At 53.5% G+C, this 21,844-nt stretch overlaps 1 protein-coding gene across 3 annotated transcripts; it reads left to right on the forward strand.

Moving 5' to 3' along the window:
- The first annotated feature begins 847 nt into the window (after positions 1-847).
- On the forward strand, positions 848-21,842 carry LOC111522085 (sphingomyelin phosphodiesterase 4). Of its 3 annotated transcripts, XM_026452822.1 has the most exons (14): positions 848-945; positions 2,176-2,318; positions 2,475-2,550; positions 2,931-3,039; positions 3,144-3,196; positions 3,311-3,462; positions 8,453-8,585; positions 11,633-11,704; positions 14,812-14,898; positions 18,729-18,874; positions 19,452-19,542; positions 19,999-20,099; positions 20,862-21,025; positions 21,629-21,838. In XM_026452822.1, exons 2-13 carry the CDS (start codon positions 2,299-2,301, stop codon positions 20,974-20,976), a joined length of 1,155 nt encoding a protein of 384 aa, XP_026308607.1. In that variant the 5' UTR covers positions 848-945; positions 2,176-2,298; the 3' UTR covers positions 20,977-21,025; positions 21,629-21,838. The 3 variants fall into 3 exon arrangements, with proteins under 3 accessions (XP_026308607.1, XP_026308609.1, XP_026308608.1); XM_026452824.1 differs by lacking the exon at positions 14,812-14,898 and having other exon boundaries at positions 21,629-21,842; XM_026452823.1 differs by lacking the exon at positions 19,999-20,099.
- Positions 21,843-21,844: the final 2 nt, after the last annotated feature.

Here is a 21,844-nt window from a genome sequence, read left to right on the forward strand (position 1 = left end):
CCCACTAGAGTCAACAGGTCTGGCCCATGGCTCAGGTCTCTATCTCAAGCCCTGTGAAATCCACCCTCATTTGGAGGTAGACAAGGCCTTAGATACCCTTTGGCAGAGCTCTCTTGGTTGAAATTCTAGCCGTTTCTCCTGATCTTAATCTATTTGCACAGATGCCCTTTTTCTCCTTGTAGTCAGGGTGCTTTCCTCACATCCCATGACTAGGTAGATTTCATTAGTCCTTGTCCTGAGTCTTTTCTGGCCTCTCCATTGCCTTCATGATTAGTGTCTACTTGGCTGAAGCCATCTATAATTTTTGTCTGCCCTGTGTTTTAAGATAATTAGTTTAGTAGATTTACTGTCTACTGAATAAAGAACAGCTCATTTAAGAGAGCTTCTGCCATATCCCTAATGTTGTTGGGCATTCTTATTGATGATCACAATGGTGTCATCATGGTGGTCCATCAGGTTGGGAATTTCCAGTTGATGTGTACAAACTCAGTGGTACTCTGTGGTTTGTGAGGAGTGCCCTTACACAATCAATATCCTCTTCTGGGTCTGGGGCTGACTCTGGGGCCAGCCCTTGCTTAAGGATTGGCAGAAGTCAGTCCTGTTCTGACCATGTGCAGCCCTCTGAGGGGCACTGGGAAACAAGCCTGACAGTTCCGGGTCCAGAGAGCATCGAACTGTGGCCTCTCCGAGTAGGACTCTTTGGGCCACTGACGCACATGAGAGGCTGGGGAAGCAGGCCAGTGATTATGTGTCTGACTCAACCTATTGCTTGGATTTCTGTTTGACTCAAGCCAGCGTATCACGAAAAGCTGCAGAGTGAATGTCCTCGTGATGTTTTTGCTTCGTTCTGTCTCCTAGGCTAGCCTGAAAGCTGACTCTATAAATAAGCCCGTTGCACAGCAGTGTCAAGACTTGGTTAAAGTCATTGAGGATTTCCCAGCAAAGGTATAGCTCTGCTAATGTCTCCGTTTGGAGCATGTCTTATACATTCCTTGAAGAACTTTATTATAATTCCTAATTTCCCTCCCTGCCCCAACCCGAAGCACTGCCGGGCACAGAGTGCCGGCCCTTATCATAACCATTATGTTATAGACACATTTAAACATGTGAACTTATAGACCAGGGGTTCTCAGCCACAGGTGCTCTGTCCCTCAGGGGACACTTGGCAATGTCAGAGACATTTTTGGTTGTCACATCTGGAGGTAGATGGGGAGTGTGTGCTATGGGCCTCTAGGAAGTAGAGGCCAGGGTTGCTGGAAGCATCCTGCAAAGCACAGGACAGCTCCCTGCAGCAAAGAAGTATCTAGCCCAAAATGTCAGTAGCACCAAGGTTGAGAAACCCTGATGTAAATGCTAAAAATATGTATTTAAATCACACCTGGAATTGTCAAGCCCAGGAAGCTGGCCTAGACAAGGAGTTCATACCAAATGGCAATAGGTCAGTTCGGTTTTAGGGGTCTCACTCTGGGAAGGATGTTGGTTTCCTTTCTGATAGAGCATCCTTCAAGTCAGAAGTTTCCAACACTTTCTAAAGAATCTTTTGGGGTGGTGACTCATGCCTGTAATCTCAACACTTTGGTAGGCCGAGGTGGGAGGATCACTTAAGCCCAGGAGCTCAAAACCAGTCTAGGAACATACTGAGAACCTATCCCTACAAGAAATTTAAAAAGTAGCTGAGTGTGGTGGTGTGTGCCTACTCAGGACACTGAGGTGGGAGGATTGCTCGAGCCCAGGAAGTCAAGGCTGCAGTGAGCCATGATTGCATCACTGCACTCCAGCCAGGGCAACAGAGTGAGACCTTGTCTCAAAACATATGTATTTTGTTTATTTATTTTATTTTATTTTTAATTTTTTCATTGTTTCTGTTTATTTATTTTTTCTTAATTTAGTCTTGTATCACACACCAAAAATGTGTTTTGATCGGAGGCCAACTTACTTACCTGGCCCAAGTCTAAAGCGACCTGCTTGGTATGCCATGTACCCCACTGGAAGAACCCAAAGCTGCTCTTGTTGGCACCATGGCACCAGGATTCCTTTGGGTGCAGGACTGATCCCATAGGTCTCAGCCAGGGAGTGGCCTCCTCAGAGGTAGCTAGGCAGCAGGTAGCGCAGGACTAGAGCTGGGGCAGGAGTGGGTGCCGGTCCTGCCTGCGGCCTCACCACACATTGTTTCAGGAGCTGCACACCATCTTCCCATGGCTGGTAGAGAGCATTTTTGGCAGCCTAGATGGTGTCCTCATTGGCTGGAACCTCCGCTGCTTACAAGGGCATGTGAATCCTGTGGAGTACAGCATCGTGATGGAATTTCTTGACCCTGGGTAGGTAGATTGGTCACCGGAGAGAGGCTGGGTGATTCCTCATGGTGATTCTGCCTTTAAACCGCTCTCTGAATTTCTTACGATTGAGAAGCAATCAAAGCAGGATAATTTGCAGTTCATTTGCTTTTTTATGTGTTTGTTCAAGTTCATGTTCAGTGGCCCAATGATGAAGTTGGTTTATAAGCTTCAAGCTGAAGACTATAGGTTTGACTTTCCTGTCTCCTACCTGCCTGCAAGTAAACCACAGTGGCGAGAGTGGTGCTCGGGGCAGTGGGCCTTGCACAGCCCTGTGGTGATGGGCAATCTCCTCCAGTCCTCTGAGGGCAAATTGAGGAGTGATTTGTTCCTGGGGTATGAGAGGCAAAGGAAATGGGTATTGCATGGCTGCTACCCTTGCTGTGTGTAGCTTTTTATGAGATGGTAGGAGAAGTTCTAAGCAAAGACTCTTGTTCAGGCACTGCTGAGAGGCAGGGCACTGTCCCCACAGATGGGTTCTGTGTGTGGGTCTCTTACCCAGCGGCCTTCCCCAAGTGCTGCTGTGCATGTGGGGCACTGCGTATCGGGCACTGTGTACCAGCACCTGCCCACAGGCCTCACTGCCTCTCTCTGCAGGGTCCTGTGAAGGCGTCCATCCAGGAGCGCATCCTCCCTGACAGTCCCCTGTACCACAACAAGGTCCGCTTCACCCCTACTGGGGGCCTTGGCCTGAACCTGGCCCTGAGTATCCTTTGGTGGCCCTGAGGTAGGGAGGCTGTGGGTGGCCCAGCACTCGACACTGGGGGTTGCTCATCAACCCTGCTTGTTTGCCCCTGACGCTGCCCTCAGATCCGTTCGAGTATTACATATTCTTCTTTGCCGTGAGCCTCATCACTCAAAAGGTAGGGAAGGGATGCTTTTAGCTGGGAGAGGTGGGACCATGGCCCAGGGCTTCCCTGCACTTGTTGGCCAGGCAGCGTCCGGAGCCCATGCTAACGACTAGCTTGGTTTTCCAGCCACTCCCTGTGTCCCTCCACGTCCGTACTTCAGACTGTGCCTATTTCATCCTGGTGGACAGGTACCTGTCGTGGTTCCTGCCCACCGAAGGCAGTGTGCCCCCGCCACTCTCCTCCAGTCCAGGGGGAACCAGCCCCTCACCACCTCCCAGGTAAGGCTGCCCTTTGTTAAGACGTGGCTCTTCCATAAGGGAGTGGCCTGGTCAGTTGCATCGCCCACGGGGACAGTGTTGTCACCCTTTGTCCGGGGTTCCCCCATTTTTCTCATGCCTCTTTCCCCACCCCTAGCTGTCTTAGCACAGGTTGGAGGGTGGGGGTGTGGAGGGCAATCTGTCCTTAGTTTTCAGTGTCTTTGGCCATCACTGAAGCTATCAGGTCCCTGGAGGCCTCCCTGGCCTTCATGGGAATGTGCTGTGTTGTGCATGGAGCAGCCCTCCCCACAGGCAGTGTCTGAGCCAGTGAGCAGGGTGGAAAGGTTGTCCTATGAGCAAAAACAAAATGGAAATCTCTAGGCCCCAGGAGCAGGTCTTGAAGGGGAGGCCCTGGGCCAAAGAGCCTGTTGTGCCAGTCCAGACAGGCTGAGCCTGATGCCCTCCTGCACAGGTAGGGAGTATAAACCAGGGGCTCTCATGCCTGGCTGTCCTGGGTCCTCAGTGGGCCCTAATGCAGGGCCTCTTGGCCGACTTCCCAGGAGACCCTCTTGCCCGGGCAGCAGCTGCCTATGCACCTCTGACCCTCCTTAATCTCACTGGCCCATCACCTTCTCTGGGAAGCTGCATGCAGGCCCCTTCCTGCAGATGCTGGCCCACCCCAGATCTGCTGGCATATACAAGGCAGGCCAGGCCTTTACCTACAGTTCACACATGTGGACAGATTCCCCAGAGGGTGGAGGGGAGAAAGGGAGCAGCAGGGAGGAGACGCTGCCCAGTTGGCGGCAGTGATCAGTGACCCTGAAATGTTGCTGATCCTGTGGAGGACTTGGAGGCGAGGCAGATTCACACCCTCTCAGATGCACAGTCCAGCTGCCAAGCGGTTTTTGATGCCTTGTTTTAACTTATTGGGTTTTTCAATTTAATTTTTTCCTTTAGAAATTATATATGTAGGCTGGGAGCGGTGGCTCACACCCGTAATCCCAGCACTTTGGGAGGCTGAGGCGGAGGGATTACCTGAGGTCAGGAATTCGAGACCACCCTGGCCAATACGGTGAAACCTCATCTCTACTAAAAGTACAAAAATTAGCTGGGCGTGGTGGCAGGTGTCTGTAATCCTAGCTACTCAGGAGGCTGAGGCGGGAGAATCACTGGAACCCAGGAGACGAAGGTTATGGTGAGCCGAGATCGCGCCACTGCACAAAAAAAAAAAAAAAAAGAAGTATATGTATGGTTTGGGTTTTTTTTCTTTGGAGACGGAGTCTCGCTCTGTTGTCCATGTTGGAGTGGTGCAGTGGCATGATCTCGGCTCACTGCAACCTCCGCCTCCTGGGTTCAAGTGATTCTCCCACCTCAGCCTTGCTAGTAGCTGGGATTACAGGCACAGGTCAGCATGCCAGGTTATTTTTTGTATTTTTTTTTTTGTAGAAATGGGGTTTCACCATGTTAGCCAGGCTGGCCTCAAACTCCTGACCTCAGGCAGTCCGTCTGCCTCGGCCTCAGACAAAGTGCTGGGATTACAGGTGTGAGCTACTGTGCCCAGCCTTTTTTTTTAAATTAAATTTAATTTTTTTGAGACAGTGTCTGGCTTGGTTGCCCAAGCTGGAGTGCAGTGTTGTGATCACAGCTCACTGCAACGTTGACCTCCTGAGCTCAAGTGAGTCTCCCACTTCAACCTGCCAAGTAGCTGGTAGTGTAAGCGTGCACCCCCACACCCAGCTTTTATTTTATTTTTTTGTAAGATGGGTCTTGCTATGTTGCCCAGGCTGCTCTAGAACTCCTGGGCTCAGGCCATCCTCCTGCCTCAGCCTTCCAAAGTTCAGGAATTACAAGCGTGAACCACCACACTGGTCCATTGTGGGCTTCTTTTGTTTTTTGTTTTTTTTTGACAGGGTCTTGCTCTTGTTGCCCAGGCTAGAGTGCAGTGGCGCTGTCTTAGCTTCAAGTGATTCTCCTGGCTCAGCCTCCCAAGTAGCTGGGACTACAGGTGCCTGTCGCCACATCCAGCTAATTTTTGTATCTTTAGTAGAGACAGGGTTTCACCATGTTGACCAGGCTGGTCTTGAACTCCTGACCACAAGTGATCTGCCCGCTTTTACCCCCTAAAGTGCTGGGATTACAGGTGTGAGCCACCACTCCTGGCCTAGCCATTATGTATTTTTAAAGACGGTCTTACTCTGTCACACAGGCTGGAGTACAGTGTCACAGTCATCACTTGGTGGCACAATCATCACTCAAGCCAGCCTGTCACCTCAGTGACTACAGGCATGCATCACCACAGCCAGCTAAGTAAAAAAAATTTATTTTTTTTTCTTGCAGAGATATGAGGATGCCTTGCTGTGTTGCACAGGCTGGTCTTGAACTCCTGGCTTCAGCAGTCTTCCTGCCTGAGCTTCCCAAGTAGCTGGAATTACAGGTGCAAGCCACTACACCTAAGTTTTTATTTTGGAATAACTTCAGACTTATAGAAAAGTTTCCATGCATGATAAAAATAACTTGCAGGCCGAGCACGGTGGCTCACGCCTGTAATCCCAACACTTTGGGAGGCCAACCTGGGAGGATCGCTTGGGACAAGGAATTCGAGACCAGCATGGGCAACGTTGGAAGGCCTCATTTCTACAAAAAATAAAATTAGCCAAGTGTGGTGATGTGCAGCTATGGTCCCAGCTACTCAGAAGACTGAGGTGGGAGGATCACTTGTGCCCAGGAGCAATGAGCTGTGAGCTGTGAGTTGTGAGTGTGCCACTGCACTCTAGCCTGGGGTAACAGAACAAGATCCTGTCTCGGAAAAAAAGAGAAACTTTCATAGACCCTTCACCCGGATTTCCAAATTGTTAACACTGTGCTGCATCTGTTGTTTTCGACCTCTATTGTATGTGTTTTTTTCTCTAAGCCATTATGAGTAAGCTAAAGGATATGACACCCCTTGACCTCTTAATATTTCAGTGTATTTCCTAAAAGCAAATGCATTATCCTATATAGTCACAGTGCCTATAATCACACCAGAGAGTTAGTATTGGCACCAGGCCACACACTATGTGCAGTGATGTTTCACAGGCTCACCCACTGTATGCAGTGATATTTCTAGTCCCCTTCAGTCAGGAATGGTCCCTTGCCTTTCTGTCTTTCCTGACCTTGACCCCTCCAGAGCATGCGGCCACCCCTTAGGCTGTCTGGTATTTGCTGGTGACTAGGCCTAGCACAGGCTTTGTTGGCAGGAGCACCTTAGTGGGACACCTGGTCCTTGCCAAGTGCCCTTTATCAGTGGGTGAAAAAGGTGTCGGTCAGGTTTTTCCACTGTAAAACAATTACTTTGTGCCCAGATTAAATAGTAATGAGGCTGAGCACCGTGGCTCATACCTGTAATCCCAGCACTTTGAGAGGCTGAGGTGGGCGGATCACTGGAGTTCAGGAGTGTGAAATCAGCCCAGGCAATGTAGCAAAATCCCATTTCTACCAAAAATTTAGAAAGTAGCCAGGCGTGGTGGCATGCGCTTGTAATCTCAGCTACTTGAGAGACTGAGGTGGGAGGATTGCTTGCACCCAGGAGGCGGAGGTGGCAGTGAGCCAAGATCATGCCCCTATACTCCAACTTGGGCTACAGAGTGAGATCATATCTCAAAAACAAACAAACAAAAAAACATCAGTAGTGAGAGCCTGGGCAACATAGCACAAAACTTTTAGCCAGCCGGACACAATGGCTCACGCCTGTAATCCCCAGCACTTTGGGAGGCTGAGGTGGGCAGATCACCTGAGGTCAGGAGTTTGAGACCAACCTGGCCAATATGGTGAAACCACGTCTCTACTAAAAATATAAAAATTGGCCAGCCATGGTGGCACATGCCTGCAGTCCCAGCTACTCGGGAGGCTGAGGCAGGTGAATCGCTTGAATCCAGGAGGTGGAGGCTGCAGTAAGCTGAGATCGTGCCATTGCACTCCAGCCAGGCATGGTGGTGTTGGTCCCAGCTACTTGGGAGGCCTAAGTCTAGGAGGTTGAGGTTGCAGTGAGCTGTGATTGCATCATTGCACTCCAGCCTGGGCAACAGGATAAGATCCTGCCTCAAAAAAAAAAAAAAAAAAAAAAAAAAATTGATAACGATTTACCAGAAAGATGTATGGAGACTATGTAATTATCACTAGTATTAACATCCACTTTTGATTCTCCCCTTTTTTCAAATTGATTTTATCTGCAGACAGGGTCTTATTCTCTTACCCCGGGCTGGAGTGCAGTGGTACGATCTCTGCTCACAGCAGCCTCAACCTCCTGGGCTCAAGTGATCCTCCCGTCTCAACCCCCCAAGTGTCTGGGACTACAGGCAGGCATACCACTCCTGGCTAATTTTTGTGTTTTTTTGTGGAGACAGGGTTTTGCCATGTTGCCCAGGCTGGAAATTTCTTAATTTTTTAGAAACAGGGTCTTGCTCTGTCACCCCAGGCTGGCGTGAAGTTGGCCTGATCATTTGTCACTATAGCCTCAACTTGTGGGCCCAGGCCATTCTTCCTCCTCAGCCTTCTAAGTAGCTAGGACTACAGGCACATGCCACCAGGCCCAGCTGTTTTATGTTTCAATGTTTTTGTGGAGATGGATTCTCACTTTGTTGCCCAGGCTGATCTCAAATGCCTGGCCTCAAGAAATCCTCCTGCCTTGGTCTCCCAAGGTGCTGGGATTACAGGTGTGAGGCCCCATGCCCAACCTCACTGTTGAAGTTGACCAAATTAGCTATTAATAGGGCGGTTACCAAATGGTGGTTCTCTAAACTTCATCCCTCCTTCATTGGTGAGTCAGTAGTCACTTTGTGGTAAGGAGGACTTCTCTCTGTGCTATTGATTTATTCAGGTATATCAGTGTGGATCGGGGGCTGGGGGGAGGTGTGCATTGTGCTATTGAGCAACTTGTAATCTGTCCCTGCTCTTGTTGATTTTGAGATCCAGATTGCCCCTGGCTAGGCCAGCAGGAGCCTGTAACTCAGGCCTGTTTCTGTGTCTCCCTCAGGACACCAGCCATGCCCTTTGCTTCCTATGGCCTCCACCACACTAGCCTCCTGAAGCGACACATCTCTCATCAGACGTCTGTGAATGCAGACCCCGCCTCCCATGAGATCTGGAGGCCAGAAACTCTGCTCCAGGTGAGAGTCGAGCTGGTCAAAAGAAACTGTTCAGCCAGCCAGGCGCAGTGGCTCACGCCTATAATCCCTAGCACTTTGGGAGGCCGAGGTGGGCAGATGATCTGAGGTCAGGAGTTTGAGACCAACCTGGCCAACATGGTGAAACCACATCTCTACTAAAAATACAAAAATTGGCCAGCCATGGTGGCACATGCCTGTAGTCTCAACTACTTGGGAGGCTGAGGCAGGAGAATCGCTTGAACCCAGGAGGTGGAGACTATAGTAAGCTGAGATCGTGCCATTGCACTCCAGCCTGGGTGACCGAACTAGACTCCATCTCAAAAAAAAAAAAGAAAAAGAAAAAAGAAACTGTTTAGCCACCTTCTACTATGTGGGACAGAGTCCCAGAGATGGCCCCTCAGCCTGGGGCTGATTTTAAATTGTTGGTATTTTCCTGCTATGACTATTTAGAAAACATGAAAATAAATCTACCCACCCTTCTAACTTATATGTCATTGATGGTGTTTTTCATCCCAGGATCCCCTGTCCATGGAAGTTGTTTTGTTTTGCCTGTGGTGCTATAGTTGTTGCAGAGTGTTTTGGTTTCCATCTCCCGTGTTGTTGGAGATGTTTCCTGTGATTACCATTATGTGGATATTAAGCCCTGCCCCAGTAGCATTTTTATGACACTGAATGGTGAGGGGTCTGTGCAGCCTTCCCAGGCCTTCCATTGATTTAGGGGATCCAAGTAGTAGGTGACAGATTTCCTTGTCTGCCCAAGCCTGTCAGGATGGTGTGGGCTGGCTCACTCACTGAGTGCTGGCCAACTCCTAGGTCCTGGCTGTGTCTTCTAGGCACATATCAGAGAGCTTCAGCAGGTGCTGCTTCTGACGCTGGATCCTGGGGCTGACTTGGTAGCCACAGCCTTGCTGTTGACAGCCTGGCATGTAGATAAGATAGGATTCTATCTTCCACCTTGTATATAACTCCTAGTATTTGGAGTGCTGCACTTTTTGAAGCCTCCACACCATTTCACAGCATCCTCGCAGAGTGGAATGGTGAGAACCGTTGCCCTGTTCACAGAGGGGACCGTGATGCCCAGATGACTCTTGGCTGTGTGGATTGTGGGCTGTGCTGGCCATGAAGAAGGCAGGAGATCGTGACACAGGGCTTATAGGGCAGAACTGGAAGGTACTGCTGTTTCCTGGACCAAAGCTTTTTTTTTTTTGAGATGGAGGTCTCCCTCTGTTGTCCAGGCTGGAGTGTGGTGGCACAATCTTGGCTCAGTGCAACCGCCACCTCTCAGGTTCAAGTGATTCTCCTGCCTTAGCCTCCCAAATAGCTAGGATTCCAGGTGCCCGCTGCCACGCTCAGCTAATTTTTGCATTTTTAGTAGAGATGGGGTTTCACCATGTCTTGAACTCCTGACCACAAGTGATCCATTTGCCTCAGCCTCCCAAAGTCTTGGGATTATAGGCGTGAGCCACCGTGCCCAGCCCTTTTCTTTTTTTAATTAAGAAAAAATGTTAATTATAAGATACACATAACAAAATTTATTGTCTTAACCATTTCCAAGTGTACAGTGAGTAGTGTTAAATATATTCATGTTGTTGTGCATCCGATCTCCAGAATGCTTTTCTTCTTGCAAAACTGAAACTGAACCGGCCCGGGCACAGGGGCCTCACACCTCTAATCTTAGCATTTTGGGAGGCCAAGCAGGGAAGGATTGCTCAAGGCCAGGAGTTCAAGACCAGCCTGGCCAACATAGTGAGACCCTGTCTCTTTTAATGAAAAACGAAGAAATCAAACCATTAAACAATTCCCCACCCAGCACCTGGCAACCACTATTCTGCTTTCTGTTTCTATGGATTTGACTCCTAGATCTCATACGCAGAGTATTTGTAGCATATAGTACTTATTTGTGTGTGACGAGCATGCTTCACTTAGGATAATGGACTAAAGATTAATCCATGTTATAGCATGTATCAGAATTTCCTTGCTTTTTAAGACTGAATAGTGTTCCATTGTGTGGATGTACCACATTGTGTTTATTTATTCATCTCTCAGTAGACGCTTGAGTGGCTTCTTTTCTTTTTTTTTGGAGACCAAGTTTTGCTCTTGTTGCTCAGGCTGGAGTGCAGTGGCGTGATTTTGGCTTACCGCAACCTCTGCTTCCCAGGTTCAAGCGATTCTCCTGCCTCAGCCTCCCAAGTAGTTGAGCTGGAATTACAGGCATGCGCCACCACGCCCAGCTAATTTTTTATTTTTAGTAGAGACGAGGTTTCTCCATCTCCTTGGGTCAGGCTGGTCTTGAACTGCTGACCTCAGGTGATCCACCTGCCTTGGCCTCCAAAAGTGTTGGGATTACAGGTGTGAGCCACTGTGCCCAGCCCTTTTTATTTTGTTTTTAACAGGTTCTAACTTTGTTGCCAGGCTAGAGTGCAGTGGTGCAATCTTGGCTCACTGCAGCCTCAAACTCCTGGGTTCAAGCAATCCTCCCACCTCAGACTCCCAAGTAGCTGGGACTATAGGTGTGATGCCCCAACACACCCAGCTGATTTTTGTATTTTTTGTAGAGACAGATTTTCACTATGTTGGCCAGGCTGGTCTTGAACTCCTGGCCTCAGGTAATCCACCCACCTCGGCCTCTCAAAGTGCTGGGATGACAAGGCTGAGCCACTGTGCCTGTTGATTGCCTTTTTACTCTTATCAATAGTATCTTTTCATGCTCAAGAGTGCTGATTTTGATGAAGTCCAACTGTCTATATTTTTCCTTTTGTTGCCTGTGCTTTGGGCGTCATACCTAATTAACCATTGCCAAATCTAGTGTTATGAAGTTTTCTCCCATGTTTTCTTCTGAGAGTTTATGGTTTTAGTTCTTGTCCTCAGGTTGCTTACCCATTTTGAGTTACATTTTGGCAATGGTGTGAAGGAAGGGCCCAGCTTCACGGTGCTGCATGTGGATATTCTGTGTTCCCAGCTCTGCTTGTTGGAAACACTGTCCTTTCCCCACTGAATGGTCTGGCACCATTGTTGAGAATGGTTGACTAGCTAATGCTTTTTTGCAGGTTTTTGTTGAAATGTGGCTTCATCACTATTCCTTGGAGATGTATCAAAAAATGCAGTCCCCTCACGCCAAGGTAAGTTTCCACAGTTTTTCTTCCCACCTCCTGCTTCTGACCCTGCTCAGCCTGCTGCTGCTTATCCTGCCTCTGAGTGAGTTTTCACAGACTGAATGGTGGGAAGCAGAAACCCACCACCCACTTGTCACTCAGAAGCCGAATAAGAAGTGAGCATCGTTCTCTCGTTCCTGGTGGTGGGCAGGGGGTGTTGCACCCTGACGTGTAGACACTTGAGGACTGGAGGTCTGGCCTCTCCAGGGCCCACCCTGTGCAGCTTCCTGAGCCCCCTCTCTGGCAGCAGGAACAGATGAGGTTGTGGTGCTCTTGCTCTGAGGGCGGGGGAGCTTCGATGCCTCTGGGAGCCATGTTCTCATCTGTCTCCTCAACCGTCAGCAGTGCCTTTGTGCTTTCCCATGAAGGGGTGGCTTGGAGTCTCCTTTGCCTGCTCCCCCTACTCCCCCACCTCCTCCAGAGCATGAGCAAGCAGCCCTTCTCTTGGTGGGTGGCACCTGGTGCCCCCCTGCATGCAGCCTGCTTGCCTCCTCTCCCTCCCTCTCTCCTCTTCCCGCTCTCTCTCGGGGCAACACGCTGCTTGCAGATGCCTGGAGGTGGCAGAGGCCCTGGGTCGCTCTTGCTGTTGCTGTTCCTGGAGCTAGCACCGCCCCCGGACTGGTCAGAGTGAGAAAGCAGCTAGGTGAACCTTAGATCTCCAGTCAGTCACCTCCATGGAGCAGCTTGACTCATGCCTGTCTGGGCCCTTGCCTGAGGTGGCATCAGCCACGCAGTCTGGTGCCCATGGCGTCTGTGCATCAGTATGCTTGGGAAACTTCGGCTTTGTCACTGACAGATTTATTGAGGGCTTTCTCCTGAATGTGGGTGATGGAGTTAAACTTCAGAGGAGCATCCTGTCACTTTTCCTCGGGTTCTGGCAAAGAGCTGTGGGTCTGCTTCTGCCACAGTCTCTACAGCCAGTTCCAGGGCCCCATGCTTTGCCATGTGAAGGCTCTCTCAGAGCATAGGGTCCCCCAAATCCTCACCCTCAGAATCACATGGGTGGAGAATGGGGAAAAGCTGAGGACCCCATCTTGGGCCTCCTGAGTCACAAAAAGCCTGCATTCCCCTTCCTGCTTCCAGAGCAGACTTGCTGCATGTTCATGGCTGGTGCCTGGGGGCCTGGTTATTCCCCAGGCCTGCTCCTCCCGTGGGGCTCTGGGTCCCTCACTCAGCACTAGTGCATGTGGCGTGGCGTGGCCTGGCAGGGGCAGAGGCCACCACACTGCATTGTGTTCCTGTTGCTCCTTCTGCCTTCTGAGGGAGTGGAAGCACACCTACGTTCAAGAGTCAGCCAGAAAGACTCTTTTGGGCTGTCACCTGTGAGGATTCTGTGTCCTCACAGGCCAGAGGAAGGGCAGGGGGCTGTCCCTGTGGAGGGCAGGAGGTGCGGTTCCCTTCCTCCCCACATTCGCTTCCTCTTGGCCAGACCTTGGGGTGGGTGGGCCCTGCTCAGAATACCTTGCAGTGGCCGGACCAAGTATGCAGGGATGCTCTACTCTTCGCCTCCTCCAGTTCAGGCAAAACACAAAACGCAAGAAAACTTGGTGGGTGGGAGCCAGAGAAAGGCAGCTGTGGAGGTCTGTGTCCCCCAAGGTTTCTTGCCGCTTGCCCAGGCCTGTGCTACACGTACTGCTGTGCAGAAATCCCTGCCTTTCCCCACTAGCCCTTATTTTCAGATGCAGGAAGTGAGGCTCCTGGGGTCATCCCCCTTACCCTGATTGAGTCCAGGATGTGTGCTTGCTCCCCAGTGGCCCTGTGGGCAGTAAGGATGGCTGTGGCGCTGCAGGCCACTGTGTTCCTGCAGGCAAGGGCAGAGCCACACTGGGGAACTGTGTGTCTGATTCCTCCCTGAGCCCCAGGTCTGGCACAGGGGAAGGCTGTGGAGGGCAACACCTCCCTGCCCTGCTCCTTCGCTCACTGCTCTGCGTGTCATGGCGACTGGCGAGTGTTCTGATCTCTCCTTTGTGGAGCCCAGTGGGTGCGCTGCTTGGGCAGGAGGCATGCTGCTGGCGAGGCAGGATGTGCACCAGGCTGGCTCTGGCTGCACTGGGCTGAAGGGGTGCTTCGGCAGGCCATGGTGCTGCGGGGCAGTAGGTTGGAGGGTCGTGGCTAGGAACTAGCTCAACCTCAGGTTCCTGCTGCCTCTGGGTGTGTGTGGCTTTGGCCAGATCCTCGGGGGCTCCCACCCTTGGGAACCCAGTGTATCTGGAGGGTGGGAGTTTCTGGTACTGTAGGAGAGGCTGCCTTCAGGAGTCAGAGCTGATGTGCACACTACCTTAGCTGACCTCTGTACTGTGGGGGTGGAGGGCAGGGCCTGGTGGCCTGAGCCTGTGCTCCTCATCTCTGTGCTACCCTTGGGGAACTGTCTTCGCCCTCAGTTCTCAGAGAGCCACACGGAGGGGACACTGATTGAGTTTTAGACACATAGGAATTGATCATGTCTTATACCAATTTGGTAAATTTCTTAAGACAACTCAGGAGAATCCAGTCAACTCCACGTGTGTCTTTTCTGGGCAGAGTCCTCCTCCTGGAACATGCTTCGCTGGTTTTTCTGAGCCTCGGGATCTTGAGGCCTTGGTGGCTGGCAGCATGTCCCCGTGAGGGCCCTGGGCTCTTGGAGGGCTCTGGTGTGTGTGCACATGCCACACAGAGTGTGGCCTCAGAGTCACTGGGGAGAATGGGTCCCATCTTGAAGGGCAGTGAGTTGGGCCCTTCCAATGAGCTAGAGAGGCCTTTAGGCCCCAGCAGTATTGAGGGGCCCCCCAGGTGACCTGGAGGGTCCATCTGCCCGGCCTCCAGAGCTGAGGAGAGTGTGGCCACAGCCCTGGCCTGGCTTCGGAGGGGGGTGTTGCGCTGGCCCGCGGCTGCTGGGACTGCGATTGTTTGGATTGTCACTGACCGTGCTTTTTTGTTTTTGTTTTTTTCTCCTCACTCCTGGGCTTGTTCTCATTGCTTTCTTTCTCTCTCCGCTTCCCCCTCCCGTGTCTGGTCCTATCTCTCCCCTTCCCCACCCCCTCCTCTTGTCCTCTGCTCTTCTGCCTCTTCCGGCATCTCTGTGTTCCTTGTCTCAGCTGGAGGTTCTGCACTACCGACTCAGTGTCTCCAGCGCCCTCTACAGCCCCGCCCAACCCAGCCTCCAGGCCCTCCACGCCTACCAAGTACTGGCTCATTCATTCCCTTCCCCCTGCCCAGAGTGCATGTCCATGCCTGGCAAAGCAAGGGGCCGCCGGGGCCAGCCTCTGGTGACTCAGAGGCTAGTTCCAAGCAGAACGAGGCCCCTGTGTCTGGGGGAGGCAGGGGTCAGCCTCCAGTCTGGCCTGGCCCCTGGCTTTGTAGTCTAGCTTGGTTGGGGGTGGGGATGGTGGCTGTGTGGCAGAACAAGGCATGTGGTCCTGGCTGTCCAGGCTCCCAGCCAGTGGAGGTGTCACAAGCTCTCCGGTGTTGGCGGCCCCGTGCTTGGCCCTGGTTTGAAAAACTGGAGTCCTCAGGCCTCAGCAGTAGCCTGGTTCACTGCGCTTTGCAGGGTCTGGTGCTCAGGAAGGAGCTGAAGACGCAGAGGCCTGGGACTTACGGGTGGTGTGGGTTCCGCCTTGTTTAGAACTGTCACCCAGCCTGGACGTGCTGTGACCCAGAGCCAGTGTGTGAGGCAGGGGGATGGGAAGGACCTAGGGCTTGACCCTATAGCCCACAGAAGCTGTCCGTCCTTGACAGCCCAGCCAGGACCCGGCCGTCACCTGGGGAGCCCTGGCCACTCATGCACACCTCCAGAGGCGGATCAGAGTGGGTGGTGACCTCATAGAGGTTGTAGCTGCCTAGGCAGAAATGACACGTGTGTGGATGGATTTGAGGTCAGTGAAGCAGAGTTCAGACTTGTAGGGGACTTCAGGGATCACAGCGGAATCTGTGAGTCAGGGGAGACAGGCTGTGCTCATAGCCAGTGATCTGTCCCATTCACCTGGGAAGGAGCACGCATGACTGAACAGGAATTAGAGCACAAGACGAGAAAACATGTTGGCCCCTGAGCGCCGTTGGGCTGGGATGGCGGCCACAGCACACGGGGGCACCTCATACCGCAGGAGCCGCTCCAGAGGAGAGGAGGGACCTGAGAGGGCTTGGGCCAGGGAGGGAGGACAGTGTCCAGAAAGCATCTGGTAAACCCCATGGTGGGAGGGGTGACCAGCGAGACCTAGGTGGGGTGAGCTGGGGTGCTGTGAGTCTCAGCCCAGTGGGAAATGTGGGTCTTTGGGGAACACATCCTTAAGAAGCAAGCAGGTGTGACTGTGGCCAGGGACTCCGTGTGGGAACATGGCCCAGGAGGGGTGCCGAGCTGAGGGAGGAGTTTGGCTCAGCACACCTGTGGGAAAATAGCCTGAGAGGGTTCCAGGTGACTGCCGGGGGCAGGGACGGACAGTGGGCCCTCCGACCCTTCAGAAGGACCAGGTGAGGTGGGGCAAGTGCACCGGCAGGGGAAGGCAGGTTTCCAGTTCCCATGTGGAGGTTGTCCCCTCCCCTGAGCCACAGGGAGGATGTTAGGGCTCAGGATCCTAGGCCAGGGTTGGAGGGAGGGCCTGGGCTGAGATTGGAGGAGGAGAAAGACCCTGGTCTAACTTCCCACCCCACTGGTGCCCTTCTAGTTGGGCAGTATAGGTACAGGTATTATGTCTCATACTTTTCTCCTTCTGTCTTTTCTTTTTTTTCTTTTTGAGATGAAGTCTCGCTCTGTTGCCCAGGCTGGAGTGCAGTGGCATGGTCTCGGCTCACTGCAATCTCCACCTCCCAGATTCAAGTGATTCTCCTGCCTCAGCCTCTTGGGTAGCTGGGATTACAGGCACGTGCCACCCACATGGCTAATTTTTATATTTTTAGTAGAGACATAGTTTTACCGTGTTGGCCAGTCTGGTCTGAAACTCCTGACCTCAAGTAATCCGCCTGCCTTGGCCTCCCAAAGTGTTGGGATTATAGGCGTGAGTCACCGCACCCAGCCCTTTCTTCAAAAATGATGCAGATTCATTGCCCAAAGACTTAACGATACAGATAGATAGAAGAAAATAGCCAGCCACGATGGCTCACGCTTGTAATCCCACCACTTTGGGAGGTTGAGGCAGGCGCATTGCCTCAGGAGTTTGAACTCAGGAGTTTGAGTTGCCTTGAACTCAGGAGTTTGAGACCAGCTTGGGCAACATGGCGAGATCCCTGTCTGCAAAGAAATACAAAAATTAGCCTGGTGTGGTGGTGTGTGCCTGTGTTCCCAGCTACCCGGGAGGCTGAGGTAGGAGGATCCCTTGAGCTCTGGAGGCAGAGGCTACAGTGAGCCGAGATCACGACACTACACTCCAGCATGGGTGACAGAGTGAGACCCTGTCTCAAAAAAAGAAGAAAATGCCTCCCACCCTGTAGCTCCATCTTCAGACTCAGCCACTGATCTCTGGGCCGTGTCAGCTGAACCTGTAGGGACAGTTTTCTGACGGGGAGACTTGAGTGGGCAGCGATATGGGCAGTGGCCCGTGTGGGGTCTGCAGCATCCCAGGATATACCCGGAGCATGGGCCTTGCACCAGCCTCAGCAGCACAGATGTATGAAGGCCCAAAGGGCTGGGGGACAAGTGTGGAGAGGCGAGCATGTCCACTCAGACTCAGGGCCCTGCCCTCAGCACCCTAACTCCCCTGCCCTCGTCAACTCTTGATGGTCCCACCTGCCCTCCCAATGCTAAGCAACCAGAGGAAGCCCATGGCCACCAAAAAGGCTTTCCTCTCCAGCTGGATCTCCAGGATCCTGCTTGTATGTTACAAATCAAAGTTTGGCCTAGGCTGGGCACAGTGGCTCATGCCCGTAATCCCAGCACTTTGGGAGACCTGAGGTCTGGCCAACATGGTGAAATCCCATCTCTACTAAAAGTAAAAATTAGCTGGGCATGGTGGCACACACTTGTAGTCCCAGCTACTCGGGGGGGCTGAGTCAGGAGATTTGCTTGAACCTGGATGTGGAAGTTTCAATGAGCCGAGATAGTGCCACTGTGCTCCAGCCTGGGCGACAGTGGAGACCTTGTTTCAGTAAAAAAAAAAAATTTCGCTTAATATCCCTGACTGTGCTTTTGTCTTGGGGTTTTCCTGACCACAGGTCCCTAGGCAACAGAGGAAGTGACACCCGGGGCTTCTGCTGGGCTGAGTTCTCATCTGGCTGTGTCCAGGATGAGCAGGTGGAAGGATTTGGGGAGGAAAGCGAAGCCATGGGGTCATTTTTGAACAAGGTCTTACTCTGTCACCCAGGCTGGAGTGTAGTGGCACGATCCTAGCTCACTGCAGCCTCAAACCCCTGGGCTCAAGTGATCCTCCCACCCTAGCCACCTGAGTCGTTAGGACTATAGGTGTGCACCACCACACCCAGCTAGCTTTTTAAAATTTTTCGTAGAGACCGGGTCTCCCTATGTCATCTAGGCTAATCTCTAACTTCTTAGTGATCTTTCCGCCTCCGCCTCCCAAAGTGCTGGAATTACAGGTCTGAGGCACCACACCTGGGTTCCATGTGCTTTCTGCGCACACTTGGGAGGCTGGTGGGAGACCCTGGATCCAGAGCTTGGGGATGATGCTGGCTCTCTTCTGCCCTGAGGATCAAGACAGGCACCAGTGCCCAAGGGCACAGCCTGTGCCACCCACTGTGGGTTTGCAGCAGTGCAGAAGCAGGGCTGGGGGGGCCTCTGCAGATGTGTCTGTCTTAGGCCTCCCCAGGGTGGGCTGTGTGGGCGCTGGGCCAAGCACTTCCCTACCACAAGCTGGTCAGAGTTCAGACCAAGCAGTGTAAGGCACGTCCGCTGGGTGCCAGGCACAGTGGTGCCCCAGAGAGTGGCCCCACTCCCGGCCTGGCTCGTGCCTCCTGGCTCGTGCGGGGAAGCAGAGCAACCGGCTCAGGGTGGGATGTGGTCTGACCTGGAGGCCTAGTGCTGTGGGTGCTGCGCTCCTTCCCAGGCCCTCACCCCTCCTTCTCCACCTAGGAGTCGTTCATGCCTACTGAGGAGCATGTGTTGGTGGTGCGCCTGCTGCTGAAGCACCTGCACGCCTTTGCCAACAGCCTGAAGCCAGAGCAGGCTTCGCCCTCCGCCCACTCCCACGCCACCAGTCCCCTGGAGGAATTCAAACGGTAGATGTCCCTTGCGGCTTCCCACCACTGCTGTCTCCACCACTTTCCCCTCCTAAGGTGTCGCCCACAGCAGCCTCTCCCCAGGGCATGGAGGGCAGGGTGAGGGGAGTCCCTTTCTGCTCACAGTACACGTGAGGCCTCTCCAGGCCTAGGCAGGTGCCCTCTCTCCCCACCCAGTTGGCTCCCAGAGCCTCTCTCCCCAGACTGGCCAGAGAGGCCCCATTGTGCTTCCATCTCTTGCATCTCATCTTCTTCAACCCTGTCAGGAGAAGAGCTGGGGCAGCCCTGACTGCCAGGCCCATTAGGGCCAGCAGAGTGGGCTGTTTGTATGGGACTGAGGTGAGGTGTGTGCAGGAGCGGCACTGACTTGGCTGCCTGTGTGCTGTGTGTCCTTGGGATGTTCCCTAAACTCTCTGAACCTTGGTTTCTTCCTCTGAAGAATGGGGCTGAACCTCCCGGAGGTGCCCAGTGCTCTCCCCCGGCAGAGCCGACCCTCACTGATGGGAGCCGCGGGCTCACCTGTGAGCAGGGCGTCCTCACTGGGCAAGCAGCAGGTGACCCTCCCAATCCCCTGCAGGGCTGCTGTCCCGAGGTTCGTCCAGCAGAAACTCTACCTATTCCTGCAGCATTGCTTTGGCCACTGGCCCCTGGACGCATCGTTCAGAGCTGTGAGTGTTGGCCCCGTCACACATGTGCCTGTGTTCTCTGTGTGCCCTGAGGTGGGAGGTCCTCTGGGGCAGATGAAGGAGGAGAGCAAGTGTTTTCACAGAGGCCTTGGCAAGGAGGGGTCTTGGAGGTCCACATTGTTCTTTCTGTTTGCTTCCACATCCAACCATCAGGAAAGCCCTGCCCTGTCCCACCTGTCTGGTGCAGGGCAGGTTCCTACCCTTACCTGACCAGGGAGCACTGTGCCCCTTGGGCTGGGAAAAGGCCACCTATGACCCTGGCTTATGGAGGGCCAGCAAGAGAGCCAAACCTCACAGGGCTGTGTACGTCTCTCCTGCGCCCTCTGGGTGACGCGGGAAGAGCCAGTCCCACCCAGCTGCCACCTGGGACCTGGGCTCCAGGCCACCAGAGGATTTGGCCCCCAGCCACTGAGCCCTCAGCACACACCTCCCCCACAGGTCCTAGAGATGTGGCTGAGCTACCTGCAGCCATGGCGGTATGCGCCTGACAAGCAGGCTCCGGGCAACGACTCCCAGCCCCAGTGTATGTCGGAGAAATGGTGAGCCTCAGCCCCTCTCAGACATGCACGGGCTCCCCCAGGTGGATATTGCTCCAGTGGGTGGAGGCCAGGCCAGCGGCCTATGCTGGGGTCAGCCTGGCCCTGGCCCCCGTGGCCGCCTGCAGTCCTCTCCCAGCCCCTGCCGAGTGGAGCACAGACCAGCCCTTCCTAGACTCAACTTTGCCAAGCCCTAGAATTGGTTTCTCATGGAAGCGGTGGGTGACCCATCCTGCCCTGTCCCCTCTCCCTTCTGTCCCAGATGAGTGTTCAGCCATCCCCAAACTATCCCTTGACGCTCATCAGCAGAGCAGAGCAGTGGTGATCAAGCAGGGAATGAGGGAGGCCGCCTTCCCCTCATCCCCTGCTTGATTCTTACAGCAGACCCCCAGGCTTCTGTGGCACCTCACGTGGCCACTGACCCCTCCCCTCACCCATGGCCTTCCCCTTTGGACCCTCTGGGGGATCCTTCCTCAGCCCCCTCAGGCTTTCGGCTGGCCTCTGCCATGGTGGCCTCCGTTCACTTGGAAAGGGGACTCAGCCTTGCTAAGGATGTGGTGTCCTCAGAGGGCCTAGGTCTTACCTGCCTCTGTCCTGCCCTCCCTGCCTGCCCATGGCCCCTGAGTTGTCATCTGTGACAGCTTGTCACCTTGGCCAGGGAGAGTCTGAAAGCCCAAGGGTGAGCAAGAACATTAGGGACATGGACCAGCACAGCCCCCGCCTCCAGTTGGAAGACTGGCCCTGACCTGCCACCTCGGTCCCCAGGGCACCCTTTGTCCAGGAGAACCTGCTGATGTACACCAAGTTGTTTGTGGGCTTCCTGAACCGCACACTCCGCACAGACCTGGTCAGCCCCAAGCATGCGCTCATGGTGTTCTGAGTGGCCAAAGTCTTTGCCCAGCCCAGCCTGGCTGAGATGATTCAGAAAGGTAAGTTGTCAGCCTGGGCCAGCCAGGTAAACGTTGACCAAGCCAGGCCAGGGCCAGGCCCTTAGCTGGAGGTGACTGGTCTTTAAGAGGGACCCACACGCCCAGAGTGGGCCCTAGCAAAGGGTCCTGTGGAGACTCCTGGGACACATCTGTATGGTGAAGTCTGAAACCGGCTGGATCCTGCCTGCCCTGCAGCCACCAGGCACTGGCGGGGAGGATGGCAGGTGTGCCCACAGAGGGGGACTGCACGGTCCAAGCTGCGGCCCTGTGGCCCCGCCGTTTCTCCCTGGCAACTCGTGGTGGCTGCTTGAGGAGGTGAGCCTGGACTCTGCCGTGCATTCATCCTGGCTGGGTTGGGCGTTGGTTTCTGTTCCTCCTGCTGTTGTTTACCTCCTGCAAACACTGCTGGGGGCTCTGAGCCACCAGCTCCCCCACCTGCCCTCCTCAGCCACCTACTGTGTGGGAGATGCTGCCAGGCAGGGCCTCAGGAGGACACCCCTGGGTCACAGCTCCCCAGACACCTCGGAGGCACCCCAGAATTCTAAGTCGGGTACTCTGCCCCCAGGAAGTGGGTGCCAGGTTCGACCGTCTCCTGCCTTCTAGGTGAGCAGCTATTCCTGGAGCCAGAGCTGGTCATTCCCCACCGCCAGCACCGACTCTTCACGGCCACCACCTTCACTGGGAGCTTCCTGTCACCCTGGCCACCCGCAGTCACTGATGCCTCCTTCAAGGTGAAGAACCACGTCTACAGCCTGGAGGGCCAGGACTGCAAGTACACCCCGATGTTTGGGCCCGAAGCCCGCACCCTGGTGAGTGGGC

Source organism: Piliocolobus tephrosceles, unplaced genomic scaffold (genome assembly GCF_002776525.5).
Source record: "Piliocolobus tephrosceles isolate RC106 unplaced genomic scaffold, ASM277652v3 unscaffolded_41055, whole genome shotgun sequence".
NCBI lineage: Eukaryota > Metazoa > Chordata > Mammalia > Primates > Cercopithecidae > Piliocolobus > Piliocolobus tephrosceles.